The sequence below is a fragment of the Myxocyprinus asiaticus genome, chromosome 42 (genome assembly GCF_019703515.2).
Source record: "Myxocyprinus asiaticus isolate MX2 ecotype Aquarium Trade chromosome 42, UBuf_Myxa_2, whole genome shotgun sequence".
NCBI lineage: Eukaryota > Metazoa > Chordata > Actinopteri > Cypriniformes > Catostomidae > Myxocyprinus > Myxocyprinus asiaticus.
Window position 1 is genome coordinate 24,371,530 of NC_059385.1, and position 22,015 is coordinate 24,393,544.

At 41.0% G+C, this 22,015-nt stretch overlaps 2 protein-coding genes across 3 annotated transcripts in view; one reads left to right on the forward strand and one right to left on the reverse strand.

Moving 5' to 3' along the window:
- LOC127432784 (14-3-3 protein gamma-like) overlaps positions 1 to 22,015 on the forward strand; it is a 678,408-nt gene that overhangs the window by 328,349 nt on the left and 328,044 nt on the right. The window lies entirely within an intron of this gene.
- On the reverse strand, positions 243 to 18,360 carry loxa (lysyl oxidase a). 2 transcript variants are annotated; one of them, XM_051684168.1, is made up of 7 exons: positions 17,531 to 17,790; positions 16,675 to 16,793; positions 16,046 to 16,183; positions 13,568 to 13,724; positions 2,267 to 2,362; positions 2,052 to 2,167; positions 243 to 1,259 (listed from the first exon to the last, which is right to left on the reverse strand). In XM_051684168.1, exons 1-7 carry the CDS (start codon positions 17,651 to 17,653, stop codon positions 1,253 to 1,255), a joined length of 756 nt encoding a protein of 251 aa, XP_051540128.1. In that variant the 5' UTR covers positions 17,654 to 17,790; the 3' UTR covers positions 243 to 1,252. The 2 variants fall into 2 exon arrangements, with proteins under 2 accessions (XP_051540128.1, XP_051540127.1); XM_051684167.1 differs by having other exon boundaries at positions 250 to 1,259; positions 16,675 to 16,783; positions 17,531 to 18,360.

Genomic DNA, 22,015 nt, shown 5'->3' on the forward strand with positions numbered 1-22,015 from the left:
GTGAACAGAAATCTGAAGCTCCAGAAATCACATTAAGGCAGCATAAAAATAGTTCATACAACTCCTGTGGTTAAATCCATATCTTCAGAAGCAATGTGATTGGTGTGGGTGATCAAAATTTAAGTCCTTTTTTACTATAAATTCGCCTCCCTGCCCAATAAGTGGTGATTGGATGAAGAATACTAATTGTCAAAAAAAAAAAAAAAAAAAAAGAAGAAGAATGTGGAAGTGAAAGAGAAGATTTATAGTAAAAGAGTTTTGGTCAACAGAGTTTTGGTCACCATTCACTTGCATTGTATGGACCTACAGAGCTGAGATTATTCCTCTAAAAATCTTCGTTTGCTGAAGAAAGAAAGTCATACACATCTGGAATGGCATGAGGGTGAGTAAATGATGAGAGAATTATCATTTTTGGATGAACTATACCTTTAAGCACTATTTATGGTTTTAATAATAATAATGTGAGAGTGCAAATTACAAGTCAGAGTACAAAAAAAAAAAAAGAACAAAAAAATACAAAATTCCTTAGTGAGGCTGAGTGTGAAGTTATTTATTCAAGTAATTTTCACTTCATATATCAAAAGTGTTGCAGTAATTTAAGCATCTATATATAAATATCTACTTAGAATACACAACTAAAGCATCGCTCTAGCACACTAAAGCATGTTTTAGGTAAAACCCCCAGTGTGGTTCACCTTGCCAAGACCCGAAGGTTTCTTTTTTTTTATTATTATTATTAGTCTGAGAGAACAGTGGTAAAAGATTTGGAAAATTTGTGGTATCTCTGCAAACTTTCCAAAAGCATAACCACCATTTAATTCTATGTTCTATAGAAGGAATCCAGTACAGTTTGACCCTGGACACTTATAAAAACATTGTTTTTCTTTTTTTCCACCTTTGCTTAGTCAAAGTCACTTTATTTATACAGCACAATTAAACACAACCATAGTTGAACAATGTGCTGTACAATAGTAATAAACAATACACATAATTAAAATAAAATAAGACATGCTTAGTAATTTCAAAATTAACACTGCAAAACAAAAAAAACAAACAAAACAAAAAAAAAAAAACGAATAATGCAATTCACTGTAGAACTGAACTTTATACTGTGTGCCATAGTCAACACTAGAATACCCGGCTGATTATTGGCTCTGAGTGGAAAGTGACCATGATCAGCATCCATTCTTCTGTTCATGTTGTTGCAGGTTCTTTATCACCAAACTGGTATTTATTGGGATTCTTTACATTTTTAATACCTGTAAGGACATAAATAGGACATAAATTCATCAGCTTTAGCTAGATGTATTACTGTAAAATTAATCATTCAAAGTATTGAAGGTGCACTCATTATTTTTTTCCTCATAATTTTTTTTTTTTTTTTTAACCCTTAAAGAAATTAATAGTACTTTTGAAAAGTATGTTTAAAATCACATGGGATAAAACCTGTGGTTTTTACGTGGAGCTGGGCTGCCTCATGGGGATCACCTTGTTAAGATCACATGAGCATCCAAATACTACTCACTGTATCTTGGTAACACCCTTGTTATTAGACACTTTTGCTTACAGGTTACATTTAACAGTGCATTTCTTCAATGGCATCTGTCACCAAAAACTATTGCTCTTGCCTCCAAGCCACTAGGTGTCAGTATAAATCCAAGAAGCTTGGAAGTTGGCATATCTGTTCAGCCATGAAGACAAAACAATGTTGCTAGCAAGTTGCTAGATTAGGACTACAACTACCAAAAGCATGTGAGTGTATGTACCTGTACAATGGAAAACCTTTTAGTTCTTATCTAGCAACAAAAATTTACATTTGAGGTATGACTGTGTCATTTATGTTGTCATACAAAACATCAAAGTATCTTCAAGTAATGTTAACCACATACCTTATTTTACTCATAAATTCAAAACTGCTATTATAAAAACCCATTGGAAAATCCAGAGGGAACCCATGGCTTGAAAATTCTAATTCTCTTCTGGGTTTTTGGACTACAACTTAAACAGCTCAATTAATGTTTGCACCTATTCGTGGAGAAAGTCATACTCACTGTGACATGTGACATCCTGACACATAAGCGTAGTTTCCGGTGTAACGCACATCACAGCGCACTATGTTGTTACTGTAATCAGACTCTGGCACCTGGTAACTGGGATTTACACTAACCTAAATCAGAAATAGAAAAAAGGAGGATGGAATTATGAAACATGCCTCTGGAAATGACTCAAACACAAAAATCTACATAATTTGATTTAGCTCATAAACCTTGAGGATGTAGTTCCCGGGTTTCACATCAGTAATATCTATCCACTGGCAGTCAATGTCGGCATTGTAGGTGTCATAACACCCTGGACTCAGGCCCTGGAACAACCAGAGTAAATACTTTCAGCATATGCACTGCAAAGAATAAAACACAGTTTTAAGCATCTCTTCTACATAGTCTCATACACTTAGAAAACGATACCATGGTACAGTACCATGTTTTAATGGAAACAATACCACAGTTTTTTTTACATGAAACATCGTAGTACCACAAGGTTTAGTATCTTGGAGTACCATGCAAACACCATTGTATATGAATATGGTAATCTTCATATCCACCCTTTTCCTGACCATGGAAATGTCCCACGATTCATGAATTTTTTTCATCTGCGTAAACGCATATGTGTATGTTTTTAGTGGATAATGTGATGTTTCGCACATTAAATTAATGAAAATTGAAAATTACACAACAATGTGGCTCGTGATGACCATCTTTTGACAGTGCCTCATCTGAGTGGGACATGAATGGGTGAGAGAAATGTAAAGGGGTGGTGTGGTGACTCTGCTTGTGTACTTTTTCTCACTGTAAACCCATCCAGCATGGGGAGGCTCCCCAACATGAGCTGGATGGGGGAACACACATTGTTCTGCACTGAACACACAGGGTGGGCACCCACTGGTACTCTCCACTGATCATCGACGGTTCCTCTGTGGAGATCGTCAAGAGCACCAAATTCCTTGGTGTTCACCTGGCAGAGAACCTCACCTGGTCCCTCAACACCAGCTCCATTGCCAAGAAAACCCAGCAGCGTCTCTACTTTCTTCGAAGGCTGAGAAAAGCACATCTCCCACCCCCCATCCTCACCACATTCTATAGAGGGACTATTGAGAGCATCCTGAGCAGCTGCATCACTGCCTGGTTTGGGACTTGCACCGTTTTGGACTGCAAAGCCCTGCTGAGGATAGTGAGGACAGCTGAGAAGATCATCGGGGTCTCTCTTCCCTCCATCAAAGACATTTACACCACATGCTGCATCCGCAAAGCAACCAGCATTGTGGATGACCCCATACACCCCTCACACAAACTTTTCACCCTCCTGCCATCTGGCAAGAGGTACCGAAGCATTCGGGCCCTCACGGCCAGACTGTGTAACAGCTTCTTCCCACAAGTCATCAGACTCCTCAATACTCAGAGACTGGACTGACACACACACACACACACACACACACACCTGTACACCATCCAACTTTTGCACATGTCCAGAGTTGCACTTAATTCATTGTCACTTTATACCTGGCTGCTACCTCAATAACTGCTATGTCCATAGAACACTATTTCATTGTATGTTATGTTTACATTCAGCATTTTTAGAAAGTGTCATCTTTTTGCACTACTCAGATTAGAAATGTGTACTGGTCGGCACTGCACTGTCTCTCACGGTCTCTTACTGTGCCTATTGTCCTGTTTCCTTTTTAGTAATTATTGTACTGTCCTGTACTTTTTGCACACGTTTGCACGTGCACTTTATGTAGGAATGTGTAGGTCTTATTCAGTCTGTGTAGTCTCATGTGGTTCTGTGTTTGTCCTATGTTGTTTTATGTAGAACCATGGTCCTGGAGGAATGTTGTCTCATTTAGCTGTGTACTGTACTAACTGTATATGGTGGAACGACAATAAAAAACCACTTGAACTTGAACCACTTGAACTTGAAGTGATGGCCCGAGGTTCTCTTTCATTATCTAGTGTTCGAGATCCACCTATGGGAAGGGCTTCCATACCTGACCTTTGCAGAAGCATCCAATTGCACCAAGTCTGGCTAGACAGACAGAAGCGCATGACCTATGCCAGGTAAGGACCCACCCCTTACCTGAGAGCATATAAGGACCTGCATGCACTGCTGTTCCTCAGTTGACATTCGTTTCTCGTGACCTCTGTTTCTCTCAGCTCGGTTGGAATTGGACTTTCACAATTTGTCTACAGGAGGACACATCGTTCAGATCAGCCTCCGCCAGACGTGACTGTCTTGCTTCAGCCAGGTTAGCCGTTTCTATTTGTTGCAAGCCGCTCATGCTCGCTTCCTACCAGTCAGGCTGCCCACCTTTCTCTCTCAAAACTTCCCCTGCTCCACGGCTGCTCGCCACGGATTTTACTGAGTTTTTCTCTAGTATGGCGCTTTCCAAACCTACGGCTACCCCTGGGGACAGCCTATCGTGTGCCACGCCCTCATCGCTGCCAGAGACCCTCAACCTTTCTGTGTCGTTTGCATGAGACTCAAACACACGGAGGAGGCTCTAGAATTCCTGGAAGACTGTAGCCACTGCCTGGCGCTGCCCAAAAATCTCCAGCGCCGAAGGCTCAATGCTGCCGCTATCCAGTGCACCCACCCCGAACGTTCCAACTCTTACGGGGAAAATGGTGATAACAACGTGCTCCTGGGGGCCTCCTGGGGTGCAGTCTCTCTCAGCTGGGCCGATCAAAGCAACCCGGCATTCCCTGAGGAAATTTTCTCAGGGATCCCTCATTTGCCAATGAGCTGGCTGGATCTGGTGACGAGGACGATGCGGGCCTTCTCGAGGGTTTGGAGGACGAGGAGGCCATCCCGTCTTCCATGACTCCCCAGGCTAACACCCCCATGGCCTTACCCCAGTCTGCCACATTGAGTTTTGTGAGCGAGCAGCCACTCGCCTCAATATCAAATGGCCAGCCCTACAAAGTGCCACTGACCAAGAGAGGGACGTGTATGATGGGAAACTCCCGGCCCGAGAACTTCTCCCTGTCCTCCCTGCATGTGCTAAGCATATGAGGCATTGTTGGGGAGACCTGCTCGACCTCAAACACGGTCTCGCCTTAATCCCTCTCAAGGCGGCCTACTTGCCCACCCCCCCCAAGCCTGTTCTCCCCAACAAAATGGACCGCTTTTCTGCCTCCATCCATCAGGCCACTTACAAAGCCTTGGTCTTGGCTTTCAGGGCCCTCAACGTCTCCTCCCTCCTCTCTGAATACCAGGCTGAACTCCTGGTCATCATGGGGCAACAACTAGAGAAAGGGACCCCCACGCACTCTCTATGGAAGGAGATTGTCACAGTTAATGAGCTTGTCCTCCGTAACACCCTGCTGGAGAACATGCGCTCTGACTTAATCTGTCGGGCCTCCCTGACAGTGAGAAGCGGCGCATCGTGGGTGCCCCGGTAGAGCCTGGCCCTGCTGTTGCTTTGATGCAACAGATTTGCGACGACTAGAAAAAGGAGGATGAAGTGTTTAAATTATGCCTTCCTAGGAAAGTGGCACCGCGCCAGGTGCCCCCCGCTCGACCACCCAACCCTCCTGTGACAGGGTGTCTTTTCCAGCACCCTGGTAAGGCAAAGCCACGCAATAAACCACCTCCTCAGCAGAGTAAACCACCCTCAGCTAAGCCCTGGGTGAGAATGTCTTTCGCCACGGCCATGGCTCTAAGCGTAAATGGCCAGCCTGATCCACGGCCTCAGGGGGCTTTGAGTCCATGTTGTCTGGCCGCTAGCCCCCCGGACTCCTATCCTGCCCTCCTAGTTCACCCGTTCAAAAAAAGGAGGTTTTCTCTTGGTAGGGTCAACCCCCCCACCAGTGGGTGCCCACCCTGTGTGTTCAGTGCAGAACAATGTGTGTTCCCCCGTCCAGCTCATGTTGGGGAGCCTCCCTGTGCTGGATGGGTTTACAGTTAGAAAAAGTACACAAGCAGTGTCACCACACCACCCCATTACATTTCTCTCACCCATCCAATAAAGGCTGCGGCCCCAGTGTTTCCCAACACACACAAAAACAAAACAAGAAATCAAACAAATCAAATGAATTAGTTACAGAGAGAGAATATCTCTCTGCAACCCCACATGTCGCCCCTAAGTTGTCTACTAGATGGCACCATTGCATCACAAATGAGCAAATCGGGCATAAATGCAGCTATGAGCGCTTCCCCAGTTCATGTGGGGTCACTTGCGAGTCACACAACAGCTTGGCAAGCTGTGTCGGCTCCGGAGTGGGTGGTTCGAACCATAATGAACGTGTACACTCTCCAGTTTTCCAGGAAACCTCCGTGTTTCAGCGTAGTTATCTCCTCTCACACAGAGGAGACGCTGCTCACATACTGAGAGAGGAAATCTCCTCCCTCCTCTGGAAGGGGGCAATTCATGTAGAACCCCTGGATCAATGCAATCAATGCATCAATTTACTCCCGTTATTTCCTAGTTCCAAAGAAAGACGGCTCTCTCCGTCCAATGCTGGATCTCAGAGTGTTGAACAAACATTTGAGGAAATACAATTTCCGAATGTTAACACACGGCACACTCGCTCGCTCAATTCATCAGAACGACTGGTTCACATCAGTCAATCTGAAAGATGCTTTTTTCCACATCAACATTTACCTCTCGCACAGGAAATTTCTTCGTTTCGCCTTACATGGCATATGTTACGAATTCACAGTCCTTCCTTTCAGCCTCTCGCTGAATCCGAGGGTGTTTTGTCTATGTGCGGAGATGGGCTTAGCGCCGCTGAGAATAACGGGTCTAAAGATCCTAACATACATAGATGATTAATGATATGGTATTAATAATGATATTAATAATTTGGTTAATCATAGCCAATTCCAAAGAGAAAGTGGTGCAAGACGCTAGCCGTGTGCTTGCGCACATCACATTGCTCGGGTTCAGAGTGAATGTGAACAAGAGCAGTTTACACCCGCCCAGAATGTTATATTCCTGGGTCAGGAGCTGAATTCAATCTCCATGCGCACGCACCTCTCACAAGAGCGAGTTCTCTCTCTAATGAATTGTCTATCACAATTCAACGAGGGGGCGAAAGTGCAATATCGCTCATGTCTCAGATTACAGGGTCTTATGGCATCAGCTATTCAGGTTTTGCCTTTGGGCCTTCTGCGAATGAGGGCATTCATGAAGTGGGTTTTATCCCTCCACTTCAGCCCGTTACGCGATCTCTGTCGCTCTGTTACATTGACGTGCTTGTGCACAGCAGCCTTGCGCCACTGGAGGAGCGCAGATTTTTATGCACATGGGACTCCTCTCGGGGCTCTTATGTTGCGAAAAGTGGTAACGACAGATGCGTCTTTAACAGGGTGGGGAGCCACTCAGGAGGGCAGGACGGTGGACAGTATGTGGCCGAGCGAACTCCGTTCAGCCCACATAAATTATTTGGAGCTCATGACTGTATGGAAAGCTCTGAATCATTTTCTGCCCCGCTTGCAGGGTCATCATGTGCTCATTCGCTGCAACAATACCACAGCAGTGGCACATATCAATCGCCAGGGCGGCATGCGCTAGCCCAAGCTTCATGCTCTCGCTCACAGGCTTTTAGTTTGGAGCAGGCGGCACTTCCTGTCATTACGCACGACCCATGTTCCAGGCATTTTGAACGGGCGAGGACCTTCTGTTGAGGGGGAAACCGCTCTACGGTGATTGGCGCCTCCACCCTCAGATAGTGGGCATGTTGTGGGAGAGATTCAAACAGGCGACCGTAGATCTCTTCGCCTCACACGAAAACTCCCATTGTCCTATGTTCTTCTCACCAAAGGACAAGGATGCGCCCCTCGGCATGGATGCACTAGCCCACCTGTGGCCCAAAGTGCTGCCCTATGCATTCCCTCCCTTGTGCCTGTTAATACCCACCCTGGCCAGAGTGAGAGAGCAGAGCCTGTCCCTCATTTTGATAGCACTCAGGTGGCCCAAAGCACCGTGGCTGGCAGAGATAATTCCACTTCTGCATGCCCAGCCGTGGCCCCCTACCTCTACACATAGACCTGTTGTCTCAAGCGAACGGGGAGATATATCATCCCCACCCGGACAGGGTGGCTCTCTGGGCTTGGCCTGTGAGAGGACAAACTTAAGCTTGATGGGACTCCCCCCACGTTTGGTTGCCACTATACAGAACACTAGGGCTTCCTCCGCATGGTCCTTATATGACTGTAAGTGGCAAATGTTTGAAGGGTGGTGTGATGGGTGCGGTTCCACATCATATCAGTGTTCAGACTCTGATATTTTGTGTTTTTTACAAGATATTATGGATAAGGGCAGGTCTTTTTCCACTATTAAGGTCTACCTGATGGCCATTTCTGCTTGTCATGTTGGGTTTGACGGCTTAACAGCAGGGCAGCACCCCCTCATTCAATAGATTTATAAAGGGCACCCACCGTTCTCTCCCAGTTACTTGGAGAACTGTTCCTGAGTGGAACCTCTCTATGGTGCTGGAGGTTTTATCTCAACAGCCTTTTGAGCCCCTGTCTTCCAAGACAGCTTTGCTCCTGGCCTTAGCATCAGCTAAACGTGTCATTGACTTGCATGCACTCTCTGTTCATTCCTCATGCACTAAATTCTCTCTTAGTGGAGATAAGGTTTTCCTTAGGCCCATCCTGGCCTTTATGCCTAAATGCTTCCCAGCGTTCTCATGTGAGGTAATGGAGCTTTCCGCTTTTCACTCTCCCCCGTTTTCCTCTGCGGAGGATCAGAGGCTGAATGCTCTGTGTCCTGTCCGTGCCCTGCGGGCGTACTTGGATAGGACCAGTGCTTTTCGGAAGAGCGATCAGCTCTTCATCTCTTGGCCCCCCCCCCTCACACGGGGAATCCCATTTCTAGGCAATGCTTCTCACATTGGCTTGTGGAAGCTATAATTTTAGCATATGAATCTAGGGGAGTGCAGCCTCCAGGAGGCCTCAGAGCCCACTCCACGAGGGGCATGGCTGCCTCTTGGGCTCTGTTTAGGGGAGTTTCATTGCAGGACATCTGTTCTGCTTCCAGCTGGGCTTCTCCCCATACTTTTGTACGTTACTACCGGCTGGATGTTACCAGGAACCCGGTAGCTCATTCTGTCCTGGGGGTGGGTTCTTCATAGCCCCTCCCTTGTAAGCTGGGGGTGGGTTTTTCATAGCCCCTCCCCTGTAAGCTCCTTTTCTTTCTTTTTTATATTTATAATATAAAGAGTAAGAAAAAAGGGTAATGGGCCAGTAGGCCGTGCAAATTCATGTCACCAAGCATGCATTTACATTCCTGCTTGGGTGCTATCTTCACTGTATATATGCTACTGGGCTTTTTTCTATGTTTGTGCCACTAACATGTTATTCATGCTCTACCTGTGCACAGTTCTCACTTGTGCGCTTCAGGGTTGCCAGGTGTGTGATTATGGGACGTGAAGCACCGCATCTTTGAGGTGACCGTTCCCTTAACTGGCTTAAGAACATGAGATGATGAAAGAGAACAATAGGTTACTTGCGTAACCCCGGTTCTCTGAAACATCGAGTGGAGAGATCCACCAAGCTTGCCCCGCTTGCTGCACGAGAAGCGAATATACTTACTGAGGAACAGCAGCGTGTGCAGGTCCTTATATGCTCTCAGGTAAGGGGGCGGGTCCTTACCTGGCATAGGTCATGCGCTTCTGTCTGTCTAGCCAGACTTGGTGCAATTGAATGCTTCTGCAGAGGTCTGGTATAGATGGCCTTCCCATAGGTGGATCTCTTCACTCGATGTTTCAGAGAACCGGGGTTACGCTAGTAACCTATTTTTACTTATGTTGATATCATTAACTACTTTGAGTTTCTATGACAGCCAACAACTGCACAAGTTGAGCCTGAACTCATTGTTACTCCAACTAACACTTAATGTTCTCCATCTGGATCCCTTGTTTCAGTAGTTTTGACATTACTTCTTATGGAGACTGGAAACAGAAAACAGTCCAGCGGCCATAATAATCATCATGGCACCACCCAAAACTGTGGATAGTACCATTAAATATTAAAGTGCCATGCCGTATTACCATATGGTACCATCATCGTACCATGTTACTGCCACAGTACTTACTTGTAAGGGTATAAGATCATACATGTTACATTGAGGTCACTTATTCTTTGCAGTATCTATTCTTCATAATCATAACAATAAGGATTGCTTGTAACAAATACATAAGCTGTGCTCTAAAACCTAGTGAGCTGCCTATGTAGACAGTATTTAAAGCATCATAGGCACACTCCGAATGTGAAGATGGTTCGAAAAGGTAAGGTACCTTCTTTTAGAAATAAAAAAAATTATTTCTTATAGAAGATTTTTTTTCTCATAAAAAAAAATCCATCCACAATGGTGGACAAAATCAAGAGAAATGTTGTTTATAAATATAATTCATTTCATACCGGAAAGTATTTGATGAATAATAAAAACCTCTCTTTGCTTATTAGAATATCATGTTGTTAGCTGAGCGACATGCTAATGACAAACTCCACTGAATATGAATCGAGTCTCCTGTGTGATCATCTCAGAAGAACTATTTGTATGACACTAAGACCTCAATTACACCTGGTATTAAGATGTGTTTCAGCTGATCCGATCACATGCGGTCAGCACTAAATAGAAGTCTAAATAGGGTCTATAACATTATGTGATTGTATCACAAAAACCACATATGGACATAGTCAAAAACGCATGTGACCACATCGCATTTGAGGTGTAAATGCTAATCCATCACGAATGTCTCCCGGCAGCAGCGAAGCGCCACCCCTCACCTGTCAATCAACTGTGCTCTAAAACAAGAGTTTAAACTGTGCCAGTTACGAGCGGTTTAAAAGGAAATAACTGTCCGAATGAAAAATTTGAAAAAGCAAATACATACACAAGCACAAGAACATCATGGATCTTCTTCAGTGTCTTTGATATCAACAGGCAGGGACACAGATGAGAAGAGAAGCACTAAAATAATGAGAATTCTGCTCAAAATGTTGCATTTGTGCTTAGATTAAATTTCAACTGCATCTGGGAGAAACAGTGCGCTGGTTTTATGGGCACTTTCTTTTTCTTTTATGACTGTTTTGTGGTTTATTATCATGCAGTAACACATTGCAATAGTGATTTATGTATGCCATCATAAAATCAGAGACCCTCCCCTCGAAATCTGAACACAAGTGGTCACAGGAGACATATTTAAGCTTTCAGGTGTAAACAGCGATATGTCTTTCATGACCATATGTGATCGGATCATCCGAGACGCATGTTAATACCAGGTGTAAATGGGGTCTAAGAGTGTCTGCCTATGTAAAGATTGATCATGAAATATGATCAATCATTCAGTACCATGGTATTACCCTGATAACGGCACAGTGTCATTTTTTGTTATATTGTTATATTTTTCTTGTCTCATCACTCTTTTCACTTTCTTTCATCTCTGATCCCTCACTTTATGAACTCGTCATCACCTTTATATAACTGACACTTCTTATATTACTTTCTCTTCATTTCTTTTCATATTCATAATGTTATTTTCTGTATTCTGTCAGTAATATTTATAAATATACAGGCCCTTAACCCAATAATATGGTGGAACCATGGTACAATGATGGTGTCAAGATGGTACCATGGTTTTGAATGGTTATCATAGTAGCCTACTTGTGATTAGTCTAATAGCTTATTAGTTTAAACAAAAACCAAACTGGCTTTGGCTGAACCAGACAGCTCCTTCAGTTTTTGTCAATATTCTATAAAAGATTAATTGAATGTCTATCACTGCAAGCGATGTGACTGCTCACATCATAATCAATAAAGCTGTCTACACTGCAGGTGCACGATGTCGGAAATGCGGTAGCAATCGAGTATTCTTATTTTGATGAACTTACAACACAATACATGGAGTGGACTTTTTATCTGACCTGTTACTTAACTTTGATGTTCTGGGGTGAAATCAAAACTTAATTTTTTGCTTCCTTAAAGGGCACTGCTGCGGTAGGGTATGCCACACGAAAGGTTGTTCAAAACGAAAGTGAGAAAATGAATCTTTTCTCGAAGGGCCCTTCCACAAGACTGTTAGGGAAGGGTACATTCATACAGTAATGCCATGCTTCCTTCAGAGTACCCACTTCAAGTGCTCTGCACTTCAGAGTGAGTAGGGCATAGGGAGGATCACTTATGTGATTGGAATCTGCCCCTGATCTGCTATAGCGCGCATTCTTAAAGGCACCGCCGCTTAATTTTCTTTAATACGCCCGCAATTTACAAAGATATCTCATAATAACATGTTATTAATGTTATTTTGAGATTATTATGAGATTTAAATTTAGTTTTATTTAACTATTTAAATTTAATTATTAAGATTTCTCCCCTTTTTCTGGATGACCAAAAGGGCACCTTTAGATTTGTGAATGAAAAGCGCCCCTGCTGCCCCCGTACTGTGCACGTCACAGCTCACTAGGTTTTGGAACAGAGCCACAGAAACACACAAATATGTATAAAAGCAATAAACCACAAGTGTTTGTAAGGGGTGTTCTTAATTTTTTTAGCGTCATGCCTAAAAGCCCCTAATCCATAGTAAAATCACTGTAATGCACAGCCTCGAACAATAGGATAAAAGACAGCGGTAACCGCAATGTGATAAAAAATGCAACTGTAAAATAAATAATTTAATTGCAGATCAACAATTATTTCGCTAAATAATATAGTTCATTAGTCCAACTGTAGGCCGTTTACAGTTGCCAAGCAACTTCTCAACTTCGCAATATAGAGATGTTGCGTCCGAAGATGAATACTTCCCTACAATATAGTATGCCATTGGAGTAGGGTGTCCAAATCCTCAGTATTCACAAAAGAGTGGGTGAAAAATACCAGGATGACCTATTACATCTGCTGATTCTGAAGTGCACTTCCGCTAGACACTGTACTATCCCATAATGCAACCGGAGCTGAGGAGACGTCACGTTCAAAATGCTGAATTAAAAAAAAAAATGGAGGAGAACCGTAAGTCGGGCGGCTCTATAAGTGCCTATGTCAAGAAAGTTGTTCTTGGTTTTACCAGAGTAAATCATTTTTTGTGGTTTTTACGTCATACTGTATATTCGGGTCACGGGTCAATGCCCACATTCTCGGATGAAGTACTATATGTCTGGGAAGGTATTCACACCACTCACCTGCATACCAAAAGGAAAAACTTTTTTACCAGCAGAGAAATGCATTCATCATCAAATGCAGTACATACTCTGACATTATATGATTTCAGACGTAGCCAGAATGTGCAGAATGTGTTTAAAGGCTGTGAACACAATGATTTCTAGTCGGTACTATCCATTTTATACAATTATACAATAAGGCCACGTTCACAATAATACATTTACAGTTGAAAATGCATTGATTTTGCTACGTTTACGCCTCTTATTCACAATTGGAGCAGCATTTTCCTCCACCGAAAATGACATTCTGGTACCACATATTTTGGAAAACATTCGCATTAGGAAACGGAAAAAGCAGAGTTTATAACCTATATAAAACCCAGAGGCTTCTTAAACCGTAACATCTAACCTGAGTGTGGGAGGTGCATGCGTATCGTCGGTGGTAACCATAGTCACAGGACGTGTCCTCCAGACAGAAGCTGGCCTTGTGTCCTTCAGCCACTCTCCTCTGAGAAGTGGCATCCAGCAGGTCGTAGTGACTGAACTCGTCCATGCTGTGGTAATGCCTTGGGATAGCAAAATCAATCGGGTTAACATCATGCATCACTTTCAACTAGAGCATTTCAAATTTTGGCTGCCTCTGGGAAGTGCTTTGCTAAGTGGGATAGGTAATCGTATTTAGAATGCCTTCCATTCATTTTCATTGGTTTAATCTGATTAATGAATTTCCTAAACATTTGGAAATATAACAGCTCTTCAGGCAGAGGAGAATGCCGAGTCTGTCTGAGCATGACTGATGCACAGCAGAACTTTCCAAATGAACTCCATGGCCAATACGTGCACAGGAATTTACATCATGCAAATATTATTTCACCTTATGTAATTGCAATGGAGCCAGTGAAATGTTTTAACCAAGTACTAAAATTGGATCATAGCCAAAAATAATGTTGTACAGATGCAGGTCAGTGCTTAGGCCTCATGCATCATTTAATGCACAATTTCAGTTTGCTTAACAACAGACCTTAAGTCACTGTATGCACTGGAGCTTGTCCAAATGTACGCCATAGTTGGTGGTGAGACACGGCTTACTTCAGGACAAAAGTATGCTGTGAGCTTTTACTGAGTCGACCAGAGTATGCGCAGTCAGAGTGGGCCTCTTTTAATTGTTTTCATTTAGAAAAGAACACAGACCTTTTTCCTTCTAAAAACAGCACCACCAGCTCTAGATTTAGATGTCGCACAGTACCGACAGGAGAAATCATAAATCCACAAATGAGTTTCACAAACTTAAAAGAATTCAGCTCATTGCATCACATCTGCTCTCATTAGAGTTCTTAAAGGAATAGTTTACCCAGAAAAAAAAAAAAGAAAACTATGTCATCATACCGTCATGTCATTCCAGACCTGCATGACTTTCTTTCTCCAATGGAACGCAAAAGGAAAATACTGTACTGGTCGTTCATATTCGTGCAGTTACAATGAATGGGGAGCAGAGCTTTCTAACTTAAAAGACACAAAAGCACTATTAAAGTATCATGAAAATCTATACGAATTTCATACACTGTATATTTCATACACTATCTTCCAAGTCTTCTGTAGACATACTTTATAATAGCTTTGTGTGACAAACAGACTAAATTTTAGTAGGTTTTCACTGAAAACCGTCCCTTCCACTCCAGTTTTCAAATCACACATTGAGACACACAGGAACCAATGGAGTGCAACAGTGCCCATCAACTATTTCAGCCATCTTGGGTCTGGATGTAGTTTTCCCATTCATGTTTTCCATCGGGATTTCACAAAGTACTAAATAAAAGAGTTCTACGCCATTAACCAAACCAACCAGCTCCCAGGTGAATCAAGACATTACAAACTTTGATTTAAAGCAAAAAAAAGTATTTAAAAAACAGACAAAAAGACAAAAGGTACTTAAAGGTGCTCTCTGTAATTTTTGTGTTTATGTCATCTTGGACTTACACTGACACCTAGGGGAGGGGATGAAGCATCATTCAAATGCAATGGTTTTTATTCATTGATGCCATTGTAGAAATTCACTGTACACAGTCACCTATTATTAATTTAATCCATGAGTGAAAGTGTCCAATAACAGGGTGATTACTGAGATTAAGCAGGTAGTAATCGACTGGTCATGTGTTCCTAACATGGCTGCCCCCATGAGGGGACCCTCTCCGTGTAGAATAAAACAGCTTTTATAAGGTTACTGATATGACTAGATTAAAGGATTAAACACGATTTCTTAAAAATGAAGTTGAAATAATGCAGACTGATGGCTTTAACAGAAGCATATACCATTGATAAATAAAATTGGAGCTCATGTTAGGTCTATAAGTTACTGTTAATAATGATCTGCCCTATGGAAAAAATGTATGGGATTTTTACTTCCAGAACCAGACTGTTGCACTCTATGGTGTTTGATGTCAACATGATATTTTTGTAGTTCATATGACTTTGTAGTCCATTTTAGAGCTTCGGCAGAAGGGAAAATTTTCATAAAAAATGACTTAAATTTTAAGCTGTTCATCACACAAAGCTATCGAATTGTTTCAGAAGAGTTGGAATATTGTGCATGAGCCATATGAACTACTTTATGATGCTTTTTTTTTTTTTATCATTTTTTCTTGTATACTTTCATTATAAGGAAAAGAGCCATCTGGATATTCTTCAAAATGTTCCCTTTTTTGTTCCATGGCAAACAGAAAGACTTCCAGGTTTGAAACAACATGAGGGTGAGTAAATGATGAAAAAATGTTTCATTCTTGGGTGAACTATTCCATTAATAGTAGGGTACTTGAATGGGTGTATGATGAATTCCTAAAGATGCAAGTGAAAAATTCAGACTGACTGAACCTGTCAGAATCGGACTTACTGATGGCAGCTGTGCCATTCCCAGGTATAGCGCGGTCTGCTGGGAAGGAAGTCGGAGGTGCCTTGGTTTTTCACTCGTTGTGGGAACCTTAGCAACATACGCGTGTCATAATCTCTTACACTGGACCTGTATGCAGAGCTGTTCAACAAAAACAGCCTGTTGGTTACAGAATATCAGACATTCTTTGAGACACTCATATTGTTCTAACAGCCTTCAGAATGTGTTTCTTGGCCCCGTGGCCACATTTCAAGCTTGCATGGAACAACTACGATTTCACACTGCCAAAGAAACATACTCCTTTTCACTGAACGAGACTATTCTTATGTGCCCCGGTAATGTGTTTTGCAGTCTGGTGTGTGATGGGCTTTCTATGTAAACAGCTTTATGTGAAATGTGTTTGCGGAGTGCTCTCACTTCACAGAGTGGCAGGACTTTCTTTAATTTTTTCCCCTCTCATAGTGCTGGTTTGAGTTATAGGATGTTCCTACCACATGATTTTTAAATAGGTTCTCATGACTCATCTTTTATACTCCGAGGAATGCAAGTGTGCTAACTCTCCTTCTCTGGTTGCAACCACCTGCCAGAAACCTTGATTACATTATTCTGTTTCATATCAATAATAATAATACCTTGCCAAGCAGTTTTCCTCTGCGGCACATCTGAGATTGTACATTGGAACTCTTTGCACGTAAGCGGATGCTTGGATATAGTATGGGTCTGCTACGAGATCAGGAAAACCTGCGAGACACTGACATGTTTTATTAAAAGATACAAGAAAATGCACATAACTATTCTTGCTTAAAAAAATTAATTAATTACTACACACACACACACACACACACACACACACACACACAAACGAGCCTAAGATGATTTACTTGTCTTAGATGGCTTAAACTGGTTTAGCTGGTCTCCCAACCTGGCCAAGTTGGTCTAGCTCATTGGCCAGGTGTTGTTCAAGCCCAAAACCCTTAAAAACCATCATACCAGCCTGACCGGTGGAATCCAGCTTGATGACCACCACACCACACTTCCATGAGGTCTTTGCTGGTTTTAACAAGGTTTTGGTGCACTTGTCAGGCTGGACGACTAACTAAACCAGCTAAACACCAGCTTGAACAGGCCGGGAGACCATCTAAACCATCTAAGACCAGCAAACACCTTAAGCTGGTCTGAGCGGGTTTTTAATTTCTTTTTTTTTATTTATTTATTTATTTTTTTTCCCAAGGATGTATTTTTGAACTAACCGTTTTAATGCATTTTAACAGCTATTATGCAATTACAGTTAAAGTGTTGGGTCAACAAACATTGCAAAAGTATAACATACAATTCAAAAGACTACAGATAAGTACCAAAGATAAAAAATAAAAAATAAAAAAAAGGCTGGGAGACTAGCTAAACCAACTTAGGCTGGTTTGATCTGTTCCCCCCATAAAAAAAAAATGCTAAATTATAACAAACATGACCAAAAATAACAGTCCTTACCATACTGAAAGTACCCCGTGCCATATCCCGGGCGCTGTCTGGGACTAGGTCTCTCATACGTGTCATAATAGTTATAAAACGGGTTATCCGGATCTGTAGACTTGTAAGGGTTGTAAGGATCATCTCCAACCATCACATCACCGTCCCGCCTGCTATTGTCGGTGTTATTGACCGATATTCCCAGTTGGTTTGTTTGATTCCTGCGCTCCTGCGATCCTCTGGTGCGCGCGCCATCTCCACCTGATAACCAGCGCATGCCGCCGCCACGCGCACCGATACCTGACCCCGAGCGCTCGGACCCGCGGCTCTGAGAGGGTCGTAAAGAGGAAGATGAGCCATCGGTTCTCGGAGCCGCATCATCATTGCGAACAATAGCTATCGGTCTGACTTGTGTCTGCTGTTTGTTTCCGTCTCGTTTTAACGGTGGCTGATATTCCGAACCTTGACTTAATATACTAAAGAGTTTGCCATTGTGCTGCCATTGTATGGTCTGTCTAAGAGCTGCCGCTCCAGTGTTGGCTTGGCGCTGAGACTGGCCAGTTTGTACAATGCAACTTAACAAACATACATGCGCACACGCGTAAATTAAAGAGTCAATTAAACTCGCTCTCATTTTAATTTGTTAATTTTCGCTCCTCCGTTTGTCCTGCTTGTCGACGTTGCAGTAACTATGAATTTGGGGAAAACAAAAGACTGGCCTTGGCTGTGCTCTTAAAGTTTGTTTGGAGATAAATAAATAAAATAAAGTGAGACTTACATGGCGCAAAGGTAAGATCTCAGTGCGACCTCCTATTGCTCTGCACTTGGACTCACTGATGCGCAAAGTGTGCGAGGAAGGAGGAGTTGAATTTTAAAGTTTCTTATTCCATTGTTATTAAGCTCCGGTAACGGAAGAACTCTGGTCTTAGGGAGCTGTAAAACGTGAGCCGCTTGATCTTCAAAAATATGATACAAACAGTTAAATCATCAATGAAAAATGCTGCTTTCTTGTCCAGTGTAGATAACTCTCCCAATTATAATATGCACAAGTAACACTTAAAATGACTACCACTACAAATATTGAAAATCGGTGTGGGTGATTCTCATAAAAACTGTAAGGAAAATCCCCTGGTCCTCTTTTACTCCAAAATAAAAAGAAACAAATAAGAAATGATAGTTTGCATCTATAGAAATGCCTAATTTTAGGACCATTAAGATTTTTTACTTTGTGACATTATTTTCATGACGGTTAGGCAACCTCCCCTCAATTTTCATGCGAAAAAAAGATGGTCAAGTTTTACATTGTGAAATTATTAGAATGGCAGTTACACACATTTTACCCTCCAATTCTCATTAGCTACCACAATGCAAAAAATGTTTTTTTCTATTTTTACATTGTGACATTTTTATGACCATTTACCCCTTATTTGCATTATCGCAATGCAAAAAAGATGGTCATTTATTACATTTTGAAATTATTTTCTTACCAGTTACACACATTTTACAAAATTCTCATTACAACAATGTGAAAATGATAATTTTTTACACTGTGACATTCTTGTAACATTGGGTACATGGAGTGGAAGAGAGGAGACGCAGGAGTAGATTCTTTAAATCTTTTAATGATAATCGCTGGAGAGAAAACAAACGATAAAGCTCATCACGCTAACATAACACTTCATGAACTCAGCACAACACTTCAAGGACTGACAAATGACTGAACAAAACTAGAGGGTATTTATACACAGAAAACTAATGAGGGAATGGAAGGCAGGTGAGGATGAGCAGATAGAAGTGATTAGGGCAGTGAATTCTGGGAAACGTAGTGCAGGGGAAAACTTCAAAATAAGAGTCCTTGAAGAAAACGAGGGAGACAGACTGTGACAATTCTCATGTCAGTTAGGCACATTTACCCCTCATTTTCATTACCGCAATGCAAAAAAGATGGTCAGTTTTTACATGTTTACATTATTTTCTTGCCAGTTACACACATTTTACCTCTCAAATTCTCATTACCGCAATGCAAAAAAAGACAGTCAGTTTTTACAGTGTGACATTATTTTCTTACCAGTTACACACATTTTAACCCCAAATTCTCATTACAGCAATGTAAAAAAGATGATAATTTTCTTTTTACATTGTGACATTATTTTCATGTCATTTAGGCACATTTACCCCTCATTTTCATTGCTGCAATGCAAAAAAGATGGTCATTTTCTTTTACATTGTGACATTATTTTCTTGCCAGTTACACACATTTTAACCCCTAAAATTCTCATTACAGCAATGTGAAAAAATCTGGTAATTTGTTTTTACATTGTGACATTATTTTCATGTCAGTTAGGCACATTTACCCCTCATTTTCATTACCGCAATTCAAAAAAAGATGGTCATATTTTTTTTTTATTGTGACATTATTTTTGACCGTTAGGCACATTTTACACCTCATTTTCATTGCCACTATGCAAAAAAGATGGTCAGTTTTTACAGTGTGACATTATTTTCTTACCAGTTACACACATTTTAACCCCCCAAATTCTCATTATAGCAATGTGAAAAAATATGGTATTTTATTTTACATTATGACATTATTTTCATGTCATTTAGGCACATTTACCCCTCATTTTCATTACCGCAATTCAAAAAAAGATGATCATATTTTTTTTTTATTGTGACATTATTTTTGACCGTTAGGCACATTTTACACCTCATTTTCATTGCCACTATGCAAAAAAGATGGTCAGTTTTTACAGTGTGACATTATTTTCTTACCAGTTACACACATTTTAACCCCCCAAATTCTCATTACAGCAATGTGAAAAAATATGTTAATTTTCTTTTTACATTGTGACGTTATTTTCATGTCAGTTAGGCACATTTACCCCTCATTTTCATTACCGCAATGCAAAAAAGATGGTCAGTTTTTACAGTGTGACATTATTTTCTTACCAGTTACACACATTTTAACCCCCCAAATTCTCATTATAGCAATGTGAAAAAATATGGTATTTTATTTTACATTATGACATTATTTTCATGTCATTTAGGCACATTTACCCCTCATTTTCATTACCGCCATGCAAAAAAGATGGTCATTTTTTACACTGTGACATTATTTTCTAGCCAGTTACACACATTTTAACCCCCCAAATTCTCATTACAGCAATGTGAAAAAATATGTTAATTTTCTTTTTACATTGTGACGTTATTTTCATGTCAGTTAGGCACATTTACCCCTCATTTTCATTACCGCAATGCAAAAAAGATGGTCAGTTTTTACAGTGTGACATTATTTTCTTACCAGTTACACACATTTTAACCCCCCAAATTCTCATTACAGCAATGTGAAAAAATATGGTATTTTATTTTACATTGTGACATTATTTTCATGTCAGTTAGGCACATTTACCCCTCATTTTCATTACCGCCATGCAAAAAAGATGGTCATTTTTTACACTGTGACATTATTTTCTTGCCAGTTACACACATTTTAACCCCCCAAATTCTCATTACAGCAATGTGAAAAAATATGTTAATTTTCTTTTTACATTGTGACGTTATTTTCATGTCAGTTAGGCACATTTACCCCTCATTTTCATTACCGCCATGCAAAAAAGATGGTCATTTTTTACACTGTGACATTATTTTCTTGCCAGTTACACACATTTTAACCCCCCAAATTCTCATTACAGCAATGTGAAAAAATATGGTATTTTATTTTACATTGTGACATTATTTTCATGTCAGTTAGGCACATTTACCCCTCATTTTCATTACCGCCATGTAAAAAAGATGGTCATTTTTTACACTGTGACGTTATTTTCTTGCCAGTTACACACATTTTAACCCCCCAAATTCTCATTACAGCAATGTGAAAAATATGTTAATTTTCTTTTTACATTGTGACATTATTTTCATGTCATTTAGGCACATTTACCCCTCATTTTCATTACCGCCATGCAAAAAAGATGGTCATTTTTTACACTGTGACATTATTTTCTTGCCAGTTACACACATTTTAACCCCCCAAATTCTCATTACAGCAATGTGAAAAATATGTTAATTTTCTTTTTACATTGTGACGTTATTTTCATGTCAGTTAGGCACATTTACCCCTCATTTTCATTACCGCAATGCAAAAAAGATGGTCAGTTTTTACATGTTTACATTATTTTCTTGCCAGTTACACACATTTTACCTCCCAAATTCTCATTACAGCAATGCAAAAAAGATGGTAGTTTTTACAGTGTGACATTATTTTCTAGCCAGTTACACACATTTTAACCCCCCAAATTCTCATTACAGCAATGTGAAAAATATGTTAATTTTCTTTTTACATTGTGACATTATTTTCATGTCAGTTAGGCACATTTACCCCTCATTTTCATTACAGCAATGTGAAAAAAGATGGTCATTTTTTACATTGTGACTATTTTATTGGCAGTTACACACATTTTACCCCCCAAATTCTCATTACCGCAATGCAAAAACAAAATGGATTTAATG